A 21,042-nucleotide genomic window follows, 5' to 3' on the forward strand; every position below is an offset into this window, starting at 1 on the left:
TTTCCTACCTTCAGACTAACATGACTTGTCTCGTTAGTCTCCAGAGGAACAATCTTGTCAGATGGGATGTGGGACCATTTTTTCTGGAGTTCAATGGCTCTTCTATATTTCCTGTACATCAGAAAGACAGGTATACTTGCAGCAATTTTTGAAGCATTTGAATCTGGAATTAGGTGCTGTGGACAGGCACGACATTTTAAGAACTTCAGACGCTAGTTGTCTGATAATGAATGGAAATATTGACCTTTTTGACGAATCAGTTTGAGTCAAGCTGAAAGCAGACTTCTTAGAAGTAACCGTAAAGTGTGCACTGACCTCAAGCCAGTATCAAAACTCCCAATGACTAAACTGCTACAACTCAAAGATGGGATGCAGATATTCCATTACTGAAGTTTATCTGCTAGCATGCGTCAGGTGGAGGGGGAAAGGGAAGGAGAGAATGAGAAGGAACCTTTTTGACCAAGTAGGTGACATAGTCAAAGCAGCAAATCCACCACAGGGGGCTTGAACAGCTGGGAGAGCAAGGGGTGCCAGAGCTTATGCAATTTAGCTCATCTATGTGGGTGGTGCTATGGGTTAAACCACAGAACCTAGGGCTTGCCGATCAGAAGGTCGGCAGTTTGAATCCCCGCGACGGGGTGAGCTGCCGTTGCTCGGTCCCTGCTCCTGCCAACCTAGCGGTTCAAAAGCACAAAGTGCAAGTAGATAAATAGGTACTGCCCTGGCGGGAAGGTAAACGGCATTTCTGTGCGCTGCTCTGGTTCACCGGAAGCGGCTTAGTCATGCTGGCCACATGACCCGGAAGCTGTATGCCGGCTGCCTCGGCCAGCAAAGCGAGATGAGCGCCACAAACCCAGTGTTGTCTGCAACTGGACCTAACGGTCAGGGGTCCCTTTACCTTTATGCTAGGTGACCTTTGTACGGAGACTTCAAGAGTGTAAATTTCAGAAAGGATTTGTGGACTTAGGTCAAGGAAGGACAGAGGAAGAGGAAATGAGGACTGTACCTCAGTAGCAGCAGAGCGATGATGAGAACTACCACCACAACCCCAGCAAGTGTGAAAACAGCTATTGTCAGAATGTGCGGCCCTGTAAAAGTGAGAAATGGGAAATCAGACAAACTTAAGAAGAAAGTTCAGGGTAATCAAGAGTGTAATTAACCCTTCTTTGTGTGCCTCCTCCATCCGAGGTCTGGAGGGTGGCAATACGGAAACGGGCCTTTTCGGCAGTGGCTCCCCATTTGCGTAATGCTCTTCCCAGGGAGGTTTGTCTGGTGCCTTCATCATATATTTTTAGGCATCAGGCAAAAATGTTCCTTTTTAATCAGGCCTTTGGCTGATATCCTACAGCCTTTTAAATGTGTTTGTGGGAAGGGCGAAGTTATAGTTTTGTTGTTTTTGTTTTAACTATTAACTGTGTTTTTACCTTGTTTTTATTCTGTGACCCACCCTGAGATCTTGTGAAGGGCAGTATATAAATAGAATAAAAATAATAAATAAAATAAAATAAATAATACCTGCATCCCTCTGCCTCAGGAATTCAGAGACAAACCTAAAGACTCTCAGTTGACATCTCATTAGATAAAGGCCTGTCTAACCCTCTTGAATTAAGAGTGACATAAGCTGATCAGCAGGTGGGCATGATTCTTAAAAAATGGCCTTATATGCCAAATTTGACCCCAAGGTTAGCCTGTGGGCTGGAGTTGCCCTACCCTTGGTTTATAATATCAGTCTGAATGGATGCCTGCCAGCCATTATTCCCTATTATTAATAGCTATGCATGTTATTACTATTGGTCTTCTATTTGAAGCTTCCCTCAAAGGGTGGTTTATAACAATATATTAAAATACACAAATCAATACAACAACCTTAAAACCAATAATATAAAGCAAATATTAAAGCAAAACATCAAAAGAAGAAGAAGAGGAGTTTGGATTTGATATCCCGCCTTTCACTCCCCTTCAGAAGTCTCAAAGCGGCTAACAATCTCCTTTCCCTTCCTCCACCACAACAAACACTCTGTGAGGTGAGTGGGGCTGAAAGAAGTGTGACTGGCCCAAGGTCACCCAGCAGCTGCATGTGGAGGAGCAGAGATGCGAACCTGGTTCCCCAGATTACGAGACTACCGCTCTTAACCACTACACCACACTGGCTCTCATTATGTTATGTATTTTTTGTTTTTATACTGTAAACCACTTTGTAATCCTCAGATGAAGAGTGGTATATAAATTTAACAAATAAAATAAGCTCCATTGAGTTAAGCGTGGACAGGTCTGCAATCCTGTATTGTTTCCTAGGAGTAAACCCTATTAAATGCAATGGGATTTACTTGCACATGTATAGACTGCATTGTTAACCTTTGAAAAAATCAAGCCTGTACAGTCTAGGCCTAATGATTTCCACTAAACTCTTTTGAAAATGCTTGCAGCAACTACTTGGCAAACACTTGACCTTTGGTTTTTTTGGCATATGCCCATGCTTTCCATCTACCTCTTCACTGAAGGCCAATCTTATTTTCTCCTTAATTCTCTGACAACAAGGTCATCCTTGTCAGAACACCGGGGCTGGCTGATCCTACTCAGAAAGCAGGACATTGGGTCACCAATAAATAAATCAGTTAGCAAGCAAATGTCTTTGGCAAGTTACAAGATGGTTTTCTGCCCTGCACCTTGGGCTGAGTGACAAAAGGCTAAATAGCTCCAAGCACGCTTTAAACAAATTACAAGCTGATGTCTGGAATTTAGAAATTGGATGACATATTTATATTTCTGAGGTTCTGCTGCCCTCTAGTGGTTTCAGTCATCCCCTCATGAAAAAGAAGAGCTTTCACAAGACTTTCTCTCACCCTCCACATTTTTGCACCCAATTTAAAGCAAAATATTCAGGTTTCTGCCTTGCACATTGTTACTGTAATACATTACACTAGATTTCTGAATTTGAGATGAAGTTTATGAAAGGGCACTTAATAACTTTTGAATTAAACAAGGTATTGAAAAATAGAAACATTATGTTCTCTACAATATGCTCAGGTTTTCATTGTTCTTTTTCTTTTGTATTGCATCCTCTACTTCATTTCAATTTAACATCTAGTCTGATAAGAAATACAATAACATTTGCAGCCAAAAACAAAGAACCCCCCTTTACAGCCAAGGCATTTCATTATGTAGTTTGATTTGGATATAGAAAGAACAATGTCTAGGTAAATTAAGAAATCATGCTTTTAGAATTTGAAAAAAATAAATAAATTCCCAAGCTGAACCTATGCTGAAAGTTTGAGACATTGTATTCTAGCTAGGCAGCACCATATTTACTCTCTGGTCAACTTCTACACCTGAGGCGTCATATACTTTTAACAGTCACAGTATATTGATATACCATTAGGGTAATTTATTCTTGCCAAGGGTGTGTTAAACATTCAATATCTATGTATTTTATCTCAACAGTAGCAAAGACTGCTATTGGAAATGGGAGAACATTTCTGGCATTAATGGGAATTGCATCATACAATCTGTGAGCTCACAAGCAATTGTGGGGGAGACAAACAATTGGAGAATTCACACCACACAGTGCTACAATGGGAAGCTGCTGAGCTCTGAGGCTAGATGTGCAAATCTCTGCTTAAGTGCTTTAGTACATTTGCCCTAGTTTACAAATTCCTAACATCTGGGGCCAGGTGAATAGGAAACTGCTCATTTAGCTCCAAACTTGAGTGGTACAATACAGGACAGGGGGTATATTTAACTGCTTCCCTGTGGTGTATGGGAGAGTTGGGGAGCAAGATTTGGGCCAAATGATCTGGGTCAAATGATAAAGAAGGGATTAGTGTAAGTGGGTGAATTATTTACCATGCAAGAATGATAAGTAAGGTGGATGGGGACACTGGGAATCCTGCAAATCAAGTAAACTCAGAATGGGCATCAGCACTGACATATTCAGTCTTTTTGAACTGTACGCTCTCAGAAAATACTCCCATGTCGGGTACTGCTGCATACATTGAAGATTGTTTAAGTTGACAAGTTGATTCAGAACTCGGCATTAAAAGAACAAAAAAAGACGGGTTTTGATTATTATTTTTAAGGTAAATTATTGGTTTTACTACCAGCCTAATGGTTCCTGTGTTCAAACTGGATGTACAAGTCTCATTAATTCTGTGAAAGTCCCCTTTGCAAGAAATAGATTGTCTCACCAGTGCCAGGAATATCACTAGGCAGGGTGTTTTTTTTCCAGATGAATGATGGTTTGTCCGTCTTTGGTACTGTCTCATTCAGATGAGTGTCAAACCGTAGGAGGGCCTTGTACTAGAATGGGAAAATAGAGGAAAGTTTTAGTCTGAAACTCCTTTTCCCAAGAAAACTGATGGATATGAATATATTGTCAGCCAAGGACCTCAGTCACTCTCCCCACACTTTTCACCCCTTCATCCTGGATCCCCTGCATCTCCACCATATTGAGCTGGTTTGGGTTGGCTTGTTAACAGAGTCTCTTTGCTCCTTTTTTCACACAAGCTGAGATTGAATCAGGAAGCTTCTAATTAACCATGGCATCCCATTTTACCTGAACCCTGGTTAAATATCCTGGGTTGTCCCATAGCCAGTAACCATAGAGTCACCAGGGGAGATTTCCCTCCTTTTTCCTGTATGCATTTATCCCTCACATTATTTTCCTTCACTCAAAATAGATTGCTTTCATCGACGATCACTCTGCTCATGCTAGGTAATAACAGCACTTTTCAACTCTGTGGGCCAAACTAGAAATGAAAGCATTCACACAATTTAGTAATTGCAAAAATTATTTCCCAGCAGCAAACGGCATCCATGGCGGAATGGGGGCTTCCATCAGGACCACGGCATGAGCTTTATCCCATTTACATTGCTGTGGCCCTTAAACTCTTCCTCTCCAGCTACTTTTTGCATCTGGTTAAATGCTCCCCCACTGTTGTCAAACTTGACTGCTATTTACTTTTAAAAGATTATTTGCATGATTACTAATTGCATGCATTAACAACATGTCTATTTTGGTGCTGTGCCTACAAGACTGAATGGGATGGAGCTAGATAGATAGAGATATATAAATATAATTCAAGAAGTGTGCCCATTAGCTCTGAGTAGGAGGTACATAAAGCCTCCAAATTCATTTTTTGAAGGGTAAATATAGGAGAAACCCTTTTTGGAATAACAGAGGGCAAGGAGAAATACAAACTGGCACAGTTAGGCAAGGGGAAAGCTACTGAAGTGTTTTCTGGTGCGCCATCTAATAGCTGCCTTTGACGCTAACCAACCACTTCCCTGCACCGAAAACCTTCAACAGTTCCTTGGGTTACTTGCAACTACAGCTAGAGGCATGGTTTGGCTCTATACTTACTTCTAAATTATTTGTCGTGTACATAAGGGTGAGATTGACATCAACATCCCCAAATTTATCCAGGACTACAGGACCAAGAATACCTGTAAAGAGAAAAATAATAATCAAAGCCTGATAATTTTCCCTGAACATGACAGGCAAGCCAGCAGCCCAATATTCACCATTCATCTCACAGCACCTCTGTTGTACTGATAATATTCAATAAGAAGAATGAGACTAGTGAGGACACATTTTTTACACACTTTGTTAAGGACAAATTTCGATCTCAATTTCTGTAGGCGGAGCAGAGCATCAGAAGCCACAGCCTGGAAGAGATATTAGATAAGGCTGGAAAAACATGGCAAATGCAACAGGAAGTGGGAATTGAAGATACAGAACTTGGTGCAGACAAATAGATACATAATAAGAAAAGCGTTGTGGAATATTATCTCAATATATGATCAGAACAGAGAGACTCTTATATGCGTAAAGAGGGAAAGATTTACCATTATTCAATATGGAGGCAGGGTTGTTGGAGGTAAAGCTGATACATTTAATTAGAGAAAAACTATTGCTGACATTTATCAATATTTTTAACCCCTTTGGGGTCTTTTTACTGAAAACATTCTGTTTTTGCTTCCAGTAATCTACTGTATTGCCTTGCCCATTAATGAGAATTAAGAGAAACACATATGTGATTACCTTTAAAAGTAACATTCCGAAACTGGCTGTTGAAGCTAGTGGGAGTAATTAAATGGCTTGCAAGAGAAAGTTTCTTCAAGGCATGTCCGAAGAGCAAGACAGCATCCAGGTAGGCAACAGCAAAGTCATTTTTCATCTATAAGAGATAGTAAAAGGAGAGGGATTAAGCCACTGCCTCTCATATTGTTGGGCCCAATGTGTTCCTGAGTGAGTTGCTCAAAGATGGCCTCCTTCTTCCCATTCTGGTTTCCAGAGGCTTTGCCAGTTCCTTGGCTACAGCTTGTGGTTAGGAGAGAAGTGAATCACAAGTCCCAGTTTGGATGATGCGCTAAAGCAAACCAAACCTTGGCTTAGCACAGTAGTAAAAAGGGCAGGGGAAGAACAAGGTGGCTGCAAGCTCGTCTCTGGGAACCTGCATGTTCCCACATGAATGTAGATGAGCATATTCTTAAACTGCTCCTGGCCTGACTGCACTGGCTACCAATTAGTTTCTGGGCCCAATTCAAAGTGCGGGTTTTGATCTATAAAGTCTTAAAATGGCTCAGGATCGCTATACCTCAAGGACTGCCTCTGTCCATATAAACTAACCCAGACTCTGTGTTCATTATCTGAGGCCCTTCTTCATGTGCCTCCTCCACAAGAGGTCCGGAGGGTGGCAACACGAGAACACGCCTTTGCTGCAGTTGCTCCCTGTTTGTGGAATGTTCTCCCCAGGGAGGTTCGATTGGCGACTTCATTATACACCTTTAGGCACCAAGAGAAAATGGTCCTCTTCAACCAAACCTTTGGCTCACTGACATCCTATGCCCTTTTAAATGTGCTGTGGGAGCAGTGATAATTGGTTTGTTTGTTTTTTTATATTTTATTATGTATTTTGTGTTTTAAAATATTTGTTACACAGTCGTACCTTGGTTCTCCAACAGAATGCATTCTAGGTGTCCGTTTGACTCCTGGAACCATTTGAAAACCAAGGCAGGAGTATCCTACAGCCAATTGGAAGCCGCACTGGACGTTTGGCTTCCAAAAATCGTTCAAAAACTGGAACACTCACTTCCAGGTTTTGATCATTCAGGAGCCAATTTGTTTGGGAGCCAAGGCATTTGAGATCCAAGGTACGACTGTATTTATATTTTTATAGTGTAATTTGATGTTGCAACCAATGCTACTTCTACTCCTACAGAGGGATGCCAGCTGGAACGTGCTTATTTATTGAAGGGCTGCTCAGACACAGTTTTGTACATTCAAAATGCCTAAGTATTGGGCAGGCTGGGTGACTGTAGGAGTGGGGGCTTGCACAGATTCAGGATGTCTGGAACTGAAAGGAAAACTGGCAGGTTGACGTATTTGTTGAATATCACTGGCAACCCATTGCTTCACTGTTGCTTAGTTTACATAGTGAAAATCAGCATTCAACGATACTGGTCTGCTGCTGCTCTGTTTAACTTTGCCTTCAGACCCGTGGAACAATTATGATCAGAAAGGGCTCTCTTTCCAGGGCTGTGTTGTAGGAGCACAACAGTAGTGAGCAAATAAATTATTATAAAATAAAATCACCCAAGGCGTTGCATCTGGAGTCCAAGGAATCCCACTACTGTTTGAAACTGCAGTGAAGTTTGATGGTTCCAGAGTCAGGACAAGGACATTCTTCATGTAACTGTATGAGGGAGCATCTTCATAGTACACATTGCTGAAAACAGAAAGCACAAGAGCCCCAAATGTAGTGAGAAGCAAGAGCATTTAGTCAACCAAATGACAAATGAAGCAAATGTTAATTAAATAACTATTTTTCTTTTTTAAAAAAAACAACAACCCTGATCGTTTAATATCGAGACAAGGCTATCCCATGTTTATTCAAGCTACACTAAACCAGGAAAGTAGAAGCCAAGATAGATGCCTTGACAGATGTGCCCCATGATCAGCAAGGATGTTGTGCAATGCCACAGATTGTACTTGCCTACAACTTATACTCTTATTGCACCCATACCTTGGTCTTTCAGACCCAAATCCAGATGAGTCTGTATTGCTGGAAGAATGCCTGTGTACATAGGTGTGTAGAACCAAACAGTGAAAATGTACTGAAAGACCTGTAAACGCCAACTTGGTAGTCAAGATAACCCTGGGACTAATTGGCTTGAGCTGTAAAATGGTATCATATATGCTTATCTGTTTGCTTTGAAGCTGTAGTTTTGGTTCAGTCAGCTACTCCCTTATCCGAGAGAGGGATGAAAGGTGGGAAGGGACCTCTAAGCCAGGGGTGAGTTAATTGGGCTATTGTTGCCAGCTTTTGTAACTTGCTTTTTGTATAAGTAACGCTTAACGTATTAGCCCCCAACAGACAAAGCCATCTTAAGGTGTGGTAGCAAGGAATCCTGCATTGCGTTGCTGTGTGTAAGTCTCTTGCTATAGATCCACAATAAAGCACTAGAACTCATCACTGGGGGCATTTGTGCATCTTTCTTTGGAATCCCTGCAACTGGGGCCTTTGGGGCATCTGTCTATCCTTTGTCTGGTCTGTATTTGGACCTGTGGGACCGAACTATAAGTAGCTGGCAAGATGTGTTAAAGAGGGAGAAGATCAGAAGACCCCTCTAATGCAGTAGGATTGAGACTGACACTGCTGCCAATGACTTGGGGTGTGAGGTGTGTAGCCCTGTTTCCTAGCACTGTTGCAATTGCTGAGTGCATTAATGAAAAATGTGAAAGCAAGTTTTGAATATTGCTCACCCATTTCGCAGATTTTTAAAAGTCAACAAGAAAAAGTGCATGTTGGCAGCATACAGGTGGTGAATGTATTGATTCTGCGAAGGAATGGGTTGCTTATTTATATTTCAGTGCATTTGTATGATTGTTACCTTTTAAAGAGGACTCTCAAAGGAACTTGCCTAGAATATAAAGTTATACAACCGAGCCTACTCATTGCTTTTGTGCAATTTGAAGCAAAGCAGTGGTGTGCTAGAAGAGAGGCCTAACCTTTCCACCTATCACTATATTTTACCTCCAACACCATATACCAAGCCTATGTTATCACCACCAGTAGCATGCCTACTGATGGAAATCTCAACATGGTAATGAATATACATTTTTCTCTCCTTCAGCTTGCAGTTCCAGATCTAGAATAATAAAAAAAATTGAACTCTTATGATCTCATCCAGCATTTTACAAGTTCTTCCCTTCTTAGAACCCCCTTGGTAGTAAATAGTGCTTAGCTTCACGGAAACGTAATCCAGCAGAAAGCTTTGATATTATAATCAAATTCCTTAATGATTTATACTTGTTAGGATCTTAGAACAACCTAAACACATCTGAATGAATGGGCTTCAATTTGGAGGAAATGGAAAACAGATTTACTAAGCAAAACTTTCATAATTCCCTGCTGATATACACCTATTCATTATTGAAGACGTGCATTTCAATTATAACCAATTATGGAAATAAATTAAAACAAAACTTAACAAGCAGCAGCAGTTTAAACGCTCACACACAGGCTTCTCTGCTAGACCTTATGTGGCAAATTTAGAAGTCAATGAAGGGATTCTCCGTGCTTTGTCCCACTCCATTTCTAGCAGAATCGGAACCAGTGACAGAAAATCATATTTATAAAATAATATTGTTTACAGGATTTATATAGGTCTCAGAGCAACCCCCATTCTTAATTTTAAATGAAAATATATACTCAGCACTCAATGTGACTCTTGAGGGGGAAACTATTCCACATATAAAACGGCCTTTTTACTCATTAGATTCCTACCCCACCCCCAATACTGTAACATTTTTACCTGTGAAGATCTATCAGGATGATAACTATGTCCTCATCCACCTCTGCTTTTCCTAGGAGTCTTTTAAGGTCACCTGGAGACCTACACGTGATGATCACTGCAAACAAGAGCATGATAGACAAGAGAGTCAGCGGATAAGCCATTTTTATTCCTACTTTGAAAATACAGGATTTAGAACAGAAGAAGAGGTAAAGCCACCAGAGCAGATCCTCACTGCAGGCATGTGGGTCCCAGAAAACTTCTGCAGGATCTAGAGATCAATAATGTAAATTGGACAACGCAGCAATGTGATGATTATCAGGAGAGGAAGTAGCCTTCCAGTAGTTTACCATTTTGGCATTTAAAAATTATTCCCGAGAGCAAAGGAGAGAAGCAATAGGCTCATTTCCTGTGCTGGAGTGGGAGTTGAGTGTTCTAGGAGACAATGAGAAGGAGGAAGGACATACCGTATTTTTTGCTCTATAAGACTCACTTTTTCCCTCCTAAAAAGTAAGGGGAAATATGTGTGCGTCTTATGGAGCGAATGCTTTCACTGCGCAGCGATCCCTCTTGCTGTTCTGGCTTCTGGGATTCGGAATATTTTTTTTCTTGCTTTCCTCCTCCAAAAACCAGGTGCGTCTTATGGTCTGGTGCGTCTTATAGAGCAAAAAATACATAGTTGCATAAAAATATAAAAAGAACACTGCTGGATCAAACTAATGGCCCATCTACACCTTTTGCTCAGCTCTTTCCAGACACAGGTCTTCGCTTAAAAGCTCCGTGTCTGAGCGTGTGTGTCCCCCCCCAACCTAGCCCTGGGATTGTTGCTTGCTCTGATTGAGCTTTAAAGAGCAGGTTTTTGCAGGGAAAGCCCCAAAGCAAAAAAAAAAAGGGGGTGGCAGCACTTAGACACAGAACTTTAAAGGGTGGACCATGTCTGTAAAGAACAGAGGAAAGGTAAGTATGGATAAGTCCTACCATCTAGTCTAGCATACTCAGTGTTTTTTTCTGGGGGTACTCAAGGGTACATAGCACCAGCACCGTTTTTCTGGGAGAAAAGCACTGGTTTAAAATGTGGTACTTACTGTAGCAACTTCATGTGAGTAATGGGACCCGTTTTTCTAGGAGAAAAGCACTGAGCATACTTACTCCAACAGTAGAAGATCAGATGGTTTCAGGAAGCCCCCAAGCGGGACACCAATAACAATCTTTCCCCCACTGTTTAAACCCATCCAATGACTGCCAGTATTCAGAGGTGTAGTACTACCTCTGATCCTGGAGGCAATAATATATGCCAAAACATGGCTTGTAGCTATCAAAGCCTTATCTTCCACGACTGCCTAATCTCCTTTAAAGCTAAGTTGATCACAGTCCCCATGTCTTCTGGAAACCAATTGCACGTTTTACACAATGCACAGCTAAATAATATTAATAATGATGCTACATCTTCAGAAACAATCTATGCAAGAAGGTCTTTAGAAAAAGAGTCTTAAGACTTCTTCTGGAAAGCAGACCCTGTCTGAGCCCAGTATCAGCAGCGAAACAGACAAGTGTTCAGGAAACAGCAGCGGGGAAAATCTGTACAGCATAGAAATTCTCTCTCTCTCCCTCTCTCCTTCTTTCCTCTTCCATTAATAGAATTCGTCATTTGATATTCAGATTATAAATACCCAGAAAGTGTATAACCAAATGGACTTCAGAGACAAAGTACTCTTATTTATTTATTTTTTCATTAATTCACTTTTCTCCCTTTTTCCCTGACGGGACTCAAGGCTGCATGTAGATAAAAATAAGAACCACAAAAAAGGGAAAAAATAAAAAAGAAACAATTAAACTCTTATTTTCTCCTTACCATTACTTTTTCTTTTTGGATTATTCACAATCCTTTGTAGTTCTATTGAGCTCCTGAGGATCTCCCGGAATTTCATGTTTACAGAGAAGTAGGTCACTGAAGCTTCCATAGCATTCATATACCTTGAAATTGGAATAGGAAATGAATGTTGCAAATCAGCTTGTGGCAATGGCATAGATTTGGGCTAAAGGTTTGGTGTGAGGGCCTCTAAGAAGTAAGGTATCTCACACATATCAGTACTATTAGAACAATTAATATCATGAACAAACCAATATATATTTATTCTGTAAGCATGGGTTCATTTTTTTTAAATCTGCCATCCCCACTCGCCTAGCAGTCATTTACATAACAGTTAATATAGCAGGAACAGGTTCATAGCTTGTGGGTACTTATGGATCAATTAGCCTTGAAAGTGCCGAGTGCTTTCCATCAGTTTCATTTGGTGGCCCAGCTGTGCCTTTATCTTGACAGGGATAGCATAATTTCTGTTGTCTAAGCTCTGGTAACCTTTAGGTTGGACTATTGCAATATATGTTGGGCTGTCTTTGAAGACAATTCGGAAACAGCTGTTGGTGCAGAATTCAGAAACCAAATTTTGAACATAGTATCATAGAATTGTAGAGCTGGAAGGGACCCTAGGGGTCATTTAGTCCAAGCCCCTGCAAAGCATTAACCTCTGGTTAGAAACCTCCAAGGAAGGACAGTCCACTACCCTCCAAGGAAATCTAACTGTGTAACACTCTTACTTTCAGTAAGTTTCTCCTGATGTTTAGTCATAATCTTGTAACTTGAATCCATTGGTTTGGGTCCTTACCCCATCCCCAAGCAAGAGTAAACAAGCTCACTCCATCTTTATGTTTCTATACAAATAATTTAGAAACATTAACCACTTTGCAACCTAAGTTTTACTGCCTGTATTTTCTTACTGCTACAGTATATAAAAAGCACATGAATCTGACTCTTGAAGAGTTTGTAAGTACAGTGGTACCTCGGGTTACAGACGCTTCAGGTTACAGACTCTGCTAACCCGGAAGTAGTACCTCGGGTTAGGAACTTTGCTTCAGGATGAGATCAGAAATTGTGCAGCAGTGGCGCAGCAGCAGGAGGCCCCATTAGCTAAAGTGGTACCTCAGGTTAAGAATGGTTTCAGGTTAAGAATGGACCTCCGGAACGAATTAAGTACTTAACCCGAGGTACCACTGTAAATCATTTTTAACTTACCAAATGTGTGGTCTCTTTCTATGCTAAGGAAAGGGGGAACTTTGGAAGCAGCTTAAAAGTGAATATTTTAAAGTTCTTACATTTCCACACTTTACTTTGCTGTATATTTTGTGATTTTAAATCTCTGCTGGGGTTCTCTCGCCAAAGTACCTGCCCCAAACCTGGATCTTAGGCATCCAGGGAATTCTCTTTTTAATACTATACCCTAATTCCTCCCCCAAACAACACTTACTTTCAAGGGGTGGGGTGTGTGTGATAATAATTCTGGAACACTGAATTTTGGTTCAAACAGTGTAGAAGACTCTGCCAAGCAGGAAATGGCATAGCCAATTCCCATTGCAAGTAGTCAACAATACTATCAATATATGATTTAAGTCTTTTATGTAAAAACAGAAAGAGCTTGAAAAAGAATTGAAACATTGGTTATACTGGCAAAGTTCCCTACCAGAAGCAATCTTCAGTGTCATTGTCTTCCTTATAGATGTAAGTAGTTTCCCATGTGACACTTTTGAATGGCAACGTGGAATTCTTCCAGAAATCAACCAAGAAGTAGTTCACCTTCCTGGCTGGAGTCAACAGCCTTGTTAACTTTTCTTGGTAATCACAAGTCAACCCGAAACTCCCTGCAGAGATCAGAGGTGGGACCAACTCCGTCTCTAATCTACAAAAGAAAAGAAAAGTTTTTCATTTTTATTTATGATTTTAAATTATATACATTTCAGTAGTTTTACAATCATTCTAACATTTCAAAACTGGACTTCCTCTTCTTTATGCAGTTCCTTAAATTTATTTTTTGTATTTCCTGCATATTCTAAATTAACTTAACTGATTCTTTTATTCATCTACTTTAAATATATGCTCTTATGAAACTGCAGGTTATTACAATAATCCTGCCAATGTCCTTATCTGTTTACAGTTTGTAAATATTCAATAAACCATTTCCATTCTTTTGTAAAAAGTTTGTTATTTTGATTTCTTATTTTTCCAGTAATTTTTGCCATTTCTGCACGTTCCATAAGTTTTTGTATCCGGTCTTCTTTCGTCAGGACTTTTTCTTCTTTCCATTTTTGGACAAATAACATTCTTGCCGCTGTGGTTGCATACATGAATATATTTATATACAGTTTAGGTAGTTCTACCTCTATAATTCCCAAAAAGAAAGCTTCAGGTTTTGGGGTTTTTTTTTACAAATGTTATTTTAAACATCCTTTTCAATTCATTATATATCATTTCCCAGTAAGCCTTACTACAAGACCACCACACATGAAAAAAAGAAAATAATTCCAGTATGGCTGCTACATTGATAGATGCTTTATCAATATGGGCCATATTTCCAATCCTTTCTTCTTTTGTTTTTCTGCAATAATTTTTATTAAATTTGTTAAATAATACATCTATTCCACTTATTATTCAAAACATAATAAGGTACATAAAGAAAAATCAGAATACCTCCACTTTAAATAGTATTACAACCATATGTCTTTAAAGATGACTTCCCCTCCACCTCACTACAGGTCCTTACATTTTCTTTTTCTTTTAAACTGTGTCCTTTTTCGCATTTTCGTTCATTGCTCTTACATAACATACTTTATCTATCTGTTCTTTAATTTGCGAAAATTAATCAAAGGATATTAAGAATTTTGTTTGGGAACAATGTTTTTCTAAATATTCTCTATAGCACTCCTACTCACTGTTAAACTTTTGATTTGTTTGGTTTCTGATTACCTGTGTCATCTTTGCTAATTCTAAGTATTCACATAATTTGGTTTCTTCTTTTGTTTGCCTTGATTTCAAAATAAATATGAAGCCAAAAAGTTATGAGTACTATACTACAAATTCTCTCACAAAAAAACTGGGCAGATGGCTCTGAATAGTTAATACCTCTGTGTGAGAGAACAAACATAAAGGAAACATGCTCCCCAGCGTCAGTGCCATCGCTTTGAACCCAGATGTCATCCTATGAAGAATATGCACTAATTAAACCATTAAGAGTGCTCAGTTCTTCTTTCTAAATGGTGCTGATAAAGAGGATTGATGCAAGACTTGCATTTCATTTCCTCTTTCATGCTTTAAATTGGGCAGGGAACCGTTTTTTTCTCACCGCATTCCTTCTAGGGGAATCTGCTGGGAGTCACATGTTGTCAGTAGGTAGGGCAAGAGCCAAAAGTGGCCAGGGCACCCCTTTTTCACAAGTGTTTGCTAGGCTCTTAAGCAGACATCACATTTATTCAGTATTTAGCCTTATTTGAATAGAACACTTCAGCTGATACTTACGAGACCATCTGGAATGTGGCAAAGGTGCACGTTGGGCCTAGAATAGTACACCCAAGTTTTTTATCAGCCTGAAATAGAAAAGACCAACATGAGGCGAGGGGTGGATAAAGTTTAATGGACAATCATGCAGATGCAAAGTAATACTGTGGTAATGGAGCAAATGGCTGGAAGATACTAAGACACTGCAGTAATAAAAACAAGATGAGTGTTGGATAACAGATCCTGCAAATGGAGATTAAAAAGTAAGAGAGACGTTATGGCCTCTACAGGGGCATGAATTAAAACTATGTACAGTAGGTGCCTGTCTAAGGAATAACTGTGCCCTTTAAGTATAGTGGTACCTCAGGTTACATACGCTTCAGGTTACATACGCTTCAGGTTACACACTCCACTAACCCAGAAATAGTGCTTCAGGTTAAGAACTTTGTTTCAGGATGAGAACAGAAATCTTGCTCCGGCGGCACAGCGGCAGCAGGAGGCCCCATTAGCTAAAGTGGTGCTTCAGGTTAAGAACATTTTCAGGTTAAGTACAGATCCCCGGAACGAATTAAGTACTTAACCTGAGGTACCACTGTATTAACGGGACATGGGTGGCGCTGTGGGTAAAAGCCTCAGCGCCTAGGGCTTGCCGATCAAAAGGTCGGCGGTTCGAATCCCCGCGGCGGGGTGCGCTCCCGTTGCTCGGTCCCAGCGCCTGCCAACCTAGCAGTTCGAAAGCACCCCCGGGTGCAAGTAGATAAATAGGGACCGCTTACCAGCGGGAAGGTAAACGGCATTTCCGTGTGCAGCTCTGGCTCGCCAGAGCAGCGATGTCACGCTGGCCACGTGACCCGGAAGTGTCTCCGGACAGCGCTGGCCCCTGGCCTCTTAAGTGAGATGGGCGCACAACCCCAGAGTCTGTCAAGACTGGCCCGTACGGGCAGGGGTACCTTTACCTTTACCTTTACCTACCACTGTATTAAAATGGTAGCACAAGCAGATTTACAGTGAAGCACACTGATACATAACTGGAAGGGAATGTAACAGTTTTTAAATCATGGATTATGATGAGATTTTTAAAACATGTACCTCAAGCCAGTGCTTGATGTACGGTATTTGGTTTCTAGCCAGATTACTTGCTCTTTATTTGGTGAGGAACTCCTGGTTTATGGGAGCAACTAGGCCCACCAGGACTCCCCATTTGCCCCACTAGACCCCACTAGGCCATTGTGGCTAAGCTACACCCAGATGCCCCACACCTGACATAATACCTGATGTCAGGGGTTTGGCAGGTAAAGACACAGGTCTGTGGCAAAAGTGAGGTTTACGAATTGCATGGGCAGAGGAGAAAGCGTGTTCTTCTTCATGGAGAGCACGTGTTGCGGTGGGGTCTAACAGGACACCCCCTCTTGGTTACTGGGTGGGACTGTTTGGATGGCCATGACTGTGATTGGGCTAATTTGGGTTGTTGGGGAGATTTTGATGTTACCATTTAGAGGGTTGGCCTGGAAGTTATATATACTTGGCACGCAGCTTTTTTCAGTCTCTTTCAGTCTGCTGCGTGCATTGGATCGCCTGCCCACCCTCCCTAATTTAGGGCTGTTGCGTTTGACATTGCTATGCCTGTCATGGGATTGTCTGCTTTTGGGGCAGGGGCCTGGTAAGAATTTTGTCCATTTGGCAGATTGGCTGGTGCCATTTGGTTTTTGCCTACTGCGTAGCAAATCGCCACAACTTGTAAGGTTGCGGTTAGGCATTGGTTGAAATTTGGTTGGTGGAGGGGTAAGGGTTGGCTATGCCTGCCCCTCCAATGCTGCTGCTGCAAGAGAATTCCGTTAAAGGAATCCAGGGGTTTGCCATGCTTTTGTCCGTATCCCTGGCAAGGGGCTAGGGCCATGCAAGCCCCTGGGAGCATGCGGGGAGGGGTGACGGTATGGTGCCCAGCCCCATTCTCTCCCCAATATTGTTTTCCCTTACTGGCTTTTGCTGGAATCCGGAAGTCAGTTCTGTCCCAGAGCAGAATGCCTAAGCAACCACTCACATTATGTATTTTTAAAAAGTTGTGGCCAAAAACCTTAAACAAAAATTCTGTGTGAATTGTGATTTATTTAGGGGGGTGGCTTGGGGACCTTGACACGCAATGGTTCCCCTGATATCAGTGTTATGTTATGTGACTGACAGGTGGGTGGTCCTGCCCGCTGCTAAAGTTGACATGCAAGTGGAAGGGGAGCTAAGAATTTGGCCCACTGGCTGCATCCAATTCCCCACTCCTGACCTAAAAGGATGATTCCTACATATGCGCCTTAATACTCACATAGATCTGCTTGATGAATTCCACACCTTCACATGTGCTGGTGCGGCAGCCATTGGAGACGTACAGCGACGTGTCGATGCCATCAAATGCGGCACTGACATTCACATTCAGGTTGTTTGCTGTAACACGAAACGCAGGAGTGTTAGGTATTGAAACTATATGATGTTTTTGTGAGAACAAATGTCATGACGCTGCAGCCTGCTGTTACATGAGTACAAAACAGTCAGTGGCACAGGCAGGCAGGCGAGTAAGCAAGTTATTGAGGGGTGTGGGTGGCGGGCAGCCCAGACGTGCTGCAGTTAGGACAGTTTGTCAAGACATGGGTGGTAGCTAGGTAGTAAGTGGGTGGCAGGTGAGGAATGCAAGCAGGAGGCACCCCCAAGTTTAATAATATAAAAATATTATACCCACAGCGTATACCCACAGGTTTTACCCACAGCGCGGGTGGCGCTGTGGGTAAAACCTCAGTGCCTAGGACTTGCCGATCATATAGTCGGCGGTTCGAATCCCCGCGGCGGGGTGAGCTCCCGTCTTTTGGTCCCAGCTCCTGCCCACCTAGCAGTTCGAAAGCACCCTTAAGTGCAAGTAGATAAATAGGTACCACTTTATAGCAGGAAGGTAAACGGCATTTCCGTGTGCTGCGCTGGTGCTGGCTCGCCAGAGCAGCTTCGTCACGCTGGCCCCGTGACCCGGAAGTGTCTCTGGACAGTGTTGGCCCCTGGCCTCTTAAGTGAGATGGGCACACAACCCTAGAGTCGGACACAACTGGCCCGTACGGGCAGGGGTACCTTTACCTTTACCTTTATTGATTTAAAACATACTTTTAAAAATAAAGTATGATTCCAATTCATAATTTTATTTGACACCTTTTAGCTGTTTTGATTTTATTGATTTACAGATGACGAACTTGTGAATCTTGTAAACCAAGTTGTAAGGAGCAGAGTGTAAATAAGTAGATAAATAATAAAGAGATGATTAGATAAATAATAAATAAGTGTAAATAAGAGTGTAAATAAGTAGATAAATAATAAAGAGATGAAAAGACGGATAATACGTGAGCAGCAGTGCTAGGCAGAAAGGAAGACAGCCTGTGGAAGCATTCTTTTGCATAGACTCAGGGCCTGACATTTGACCCTCAAAAGATACTGAAATGCTCTTACCTTTCAGGTCATCTTTCACCAGTTCCATGCCCCATTCCACAGCTGGTTCTATTTCTCCCGCACTCACTGGAAGCATAGAGTCATTCATGAGCATTACATTGATCATGTAGCCACCTTTGTCACATCTGATCACACCACCAGCATGCCACAGAAGCTGGGTCAAGAAGAGCAGGCCCCCCAAAATCTGATCCACTTTTTGTTCTCTCATGATGCCTCGTAGTCCATGCCAGCGTTGCTTCTTCTTCGTACTGCACGCTTGATATTTTAAAGCGAGGATATTTGCTCTGTGCCCACCACTTGGTCAAGTTTTTCTTCTCTCAAATACGTCCTTCCGTTCCCTTTCTTAGCTCCCTTTCCGCCCGCACCTGCCCAGCTGGTACTTCTGCTTGTGAGCATATAAGAGCAGCAAAACTTGTGAACTGCGAAGGGGCCAAAGGTCGGTTGTTCATGTTTGCCATTGAGAACATTAGAGCTATAAAACCAAGGCATTAGTCACCGTGAGATAAAGACACAACATGATGGGTAGGGGGAAGAGGAGGGGCCAAGAAGATAATGGAAGAAAACCAGTTAAAATGGAAATAAAATTAAAAGACCATTAATGCAGAAGGATAAATCAGATGGCTGCCTCTTGTTTGTTTTGCTTTTCCAAGTAACTTGTGGTAGCTGTAAAATGGGAGGCAAAAAGGAAGTTCCCGTGTGCACTAAATAAACACTGTGCTTTACTTCGAGTTTTTATTTTCATTTTTTGTGTTTGTCCTGCTGCTAACAAGAAATATCTGGCTGTATCATTCTCCATATGTGTACACACACACATATTCATAGGATGGCATTTCCAAAGAACCAATCAATTAAAAATGCCCATGAACAATATACTATTGATCCATTTGTCAAAATTCAGATAAATTAACTCAAATGTATGGATTATAAATGAATGCAGGTTCTCAACCTCTCCCCACTGCCTTTAGAGAAAGAATTAATGTCATGATTAATACCAACAGCTATATTTATATTTGAAGTGATGGAGTTGCTCACAAATTAGATATGGTTAAAACAAACACCAAATGGCACAGAACATTCCTAGAGCGACTCCAATATATTGTGCTGCCCTAAGTAACTGTACAACATGATCTAAGTAGGATCCCTTGCAGGTCTGGTCCACTCGAGGCAAGGTGAAGTGACTGCCTCAGGTGGCAGGATCCACAGGGGCAGCAGATCCCAATATAGATCTTTAATCCCCCTTTATTCCTGATACCAATCTTCACTCCCAATTTTTTTTCTCTGGCAATGAGGCCAACCCCAATCCCTTGAAATGTATAAGGAGTGTGTGATCTCTTCACCTAGGTCTTTTGGGAGTGAGGAGGGGGAGCACTGAGCGGATTTGACAATTATGAAATAGTTGCTTCAGTTAGTTGCATTATGTTTTAAAGGTAGCAGATTAATTTATGGTGTCATAATTGATATTGTGGTTTGTACTCTGTGACCTACCCTGGGATCAGAAACTGACGAAGGGTGGGAGACCAATTTAAATAAATAAATATGTTGGGAAGCACTTTTCAAATCCTGTCTTATTGTCACCCTTGAAAATACTGGTTCTTCTCCTGTTACCACAAAAAAGCGTTTGCTTGGCTTATTTGTGCCTTTAAGATGATCCTGACTATACTCAAATGCACTTTCAGGACATGGATTATTTCCTTTTTAGAAACCTGTATGAGAATGTTCACAGATCAGAGGAATGGGAGGATGAAAGAAGAAACACCACACTAGCAGTTCTAAAGCAGGAGAAGAAGGTAAAGAAAGAGAAATAATGACAGCCCCTATTGTAGCACCCTGCTTGTGGTTAACGCTTAGCTGGAATGAAATATTCAACGCAGCAATAGAGAAATTAAAATAATAATTTATTTGTCAGACAAATAAATGAGAGGCACAGTGGTATATGGTTACCAAGCTCTGGCCTGGGCTCCTGCCATTATGGCCAGCACTTATATTCCCTCAGCCCAGCCTCCTTGCTCCTCCTTTGGCTGCCTCTGTCCAATCAGCCTGGTTGAAATTCCCATTGGCTGTTTGCTAGAACCAATCCTAAAAGATACACCCATTTTCTATTGCCTTTTATGGGAAACAAAAAGCTATATTTTCTTCTATCTATAAATGACAAATAAGTAGTCATATATCTTACATTTGTCTCAACAAGGAACCTTAATTACCAGCTCACCTCTTGCCCTCCTTGCCCTATTGCCCTCCAAAACAGATGGTTAATAGTTTTAATTTTTTATCTTAAACAGATGTCAGAGATCTTGAGTTTATCATTGAAAGATCTCCTTCTTTTGGAGGTCTTTAAACAAAGGCCTGACAACCATATATCAGGAGTGCTCGATGGCGTCTCCTGTCTGGCAGGGGGCTGGGCTCGTTTGCCCCTCTGGTCTCCTACAGCAATATGACTCTATGAAATA

General features: G+C 41.4%; 1 protein-coding gene across 2 annotated transcripts in view; it reads right to left on the bottom strand.

The window, feature by feature from the left end:
* Positions 1 to 21,042, bottom strand: part of GUCY2C (guanylate cyclase 2C) — a 49,381-nt gene that overhangs the window by 26,114 nt on the left and 2,225 nt on the right. Inside the window, exons 2-13 of one of the 2 annotated variants that reach the window (XM_081928575.1) lie at positions 18,596 to 19,014; positions 17,436 to 17,554; positions 15,143 to 15,210; positions 13,314 to 13,529; positions 11,648 to 11,769; positions 9,817 to 9,913; positions 7,595 to 7,727; positions 6,041 to 6,176; positions 5,360 to 5,442; positions 4,185 to 4,296; positions 1,007 to 1,088; positions 9 to 111 (exon numbers count right to left, since the gene is read on the bottom strand). In XM_081928575.1, coding sequence (XP_081784701.1) covers positions 9 to 111; positions 1,007 to 1,088; positions 4,185 to 4,296; positions 5,360 to 5,442; positions 6,041 to 6,176; positions 7,595 to 7,727; positions 9,817 to 9,913; positions 11,648 to 11,769; positions 13,314 to 13,529; positions 15,143 to 15,210; positions 17,436 to 17,554; positions 18,596 to 18,803 — 1,479 coding nt within the window. In that variant the 5' untranslated portion in view covers positions 18,804 to 19,014. Of the gene's footprint in view, positions 1 to 8; positions 112 to 1,006; positions 1,089 to 4,184; positions 4,297 to 5,359; positions 5,443 to 6,040; positions 6,177 to 7,594; positions 7,728 to 9,816; positions 9,914 to 11,647; positions 11,770 to 13,313; positions 13,530 to 15,142; positions 15,211 to 16,392; positions 16,411 to 17,435; positions 17,555 to 18,595; positions 19,015 to 21,042 lie in introns of those variants that run through there. The other variant, XM_081928576.1, reaches the window with a different exon arrangement.

This window comes from Podarcis melisellensis (genome assembly GCF_964234715.1).
Source record: "Podarcis melisellensis genome assembly, chromosome: 10".
NCBI classification, from domain to species: domain Eukaryota; kingdom Metazoa; phylum Chordata; class Lepidosauria; order Squamata; family Lacertidae; genus Podarcis; species Podarcis melisellensis.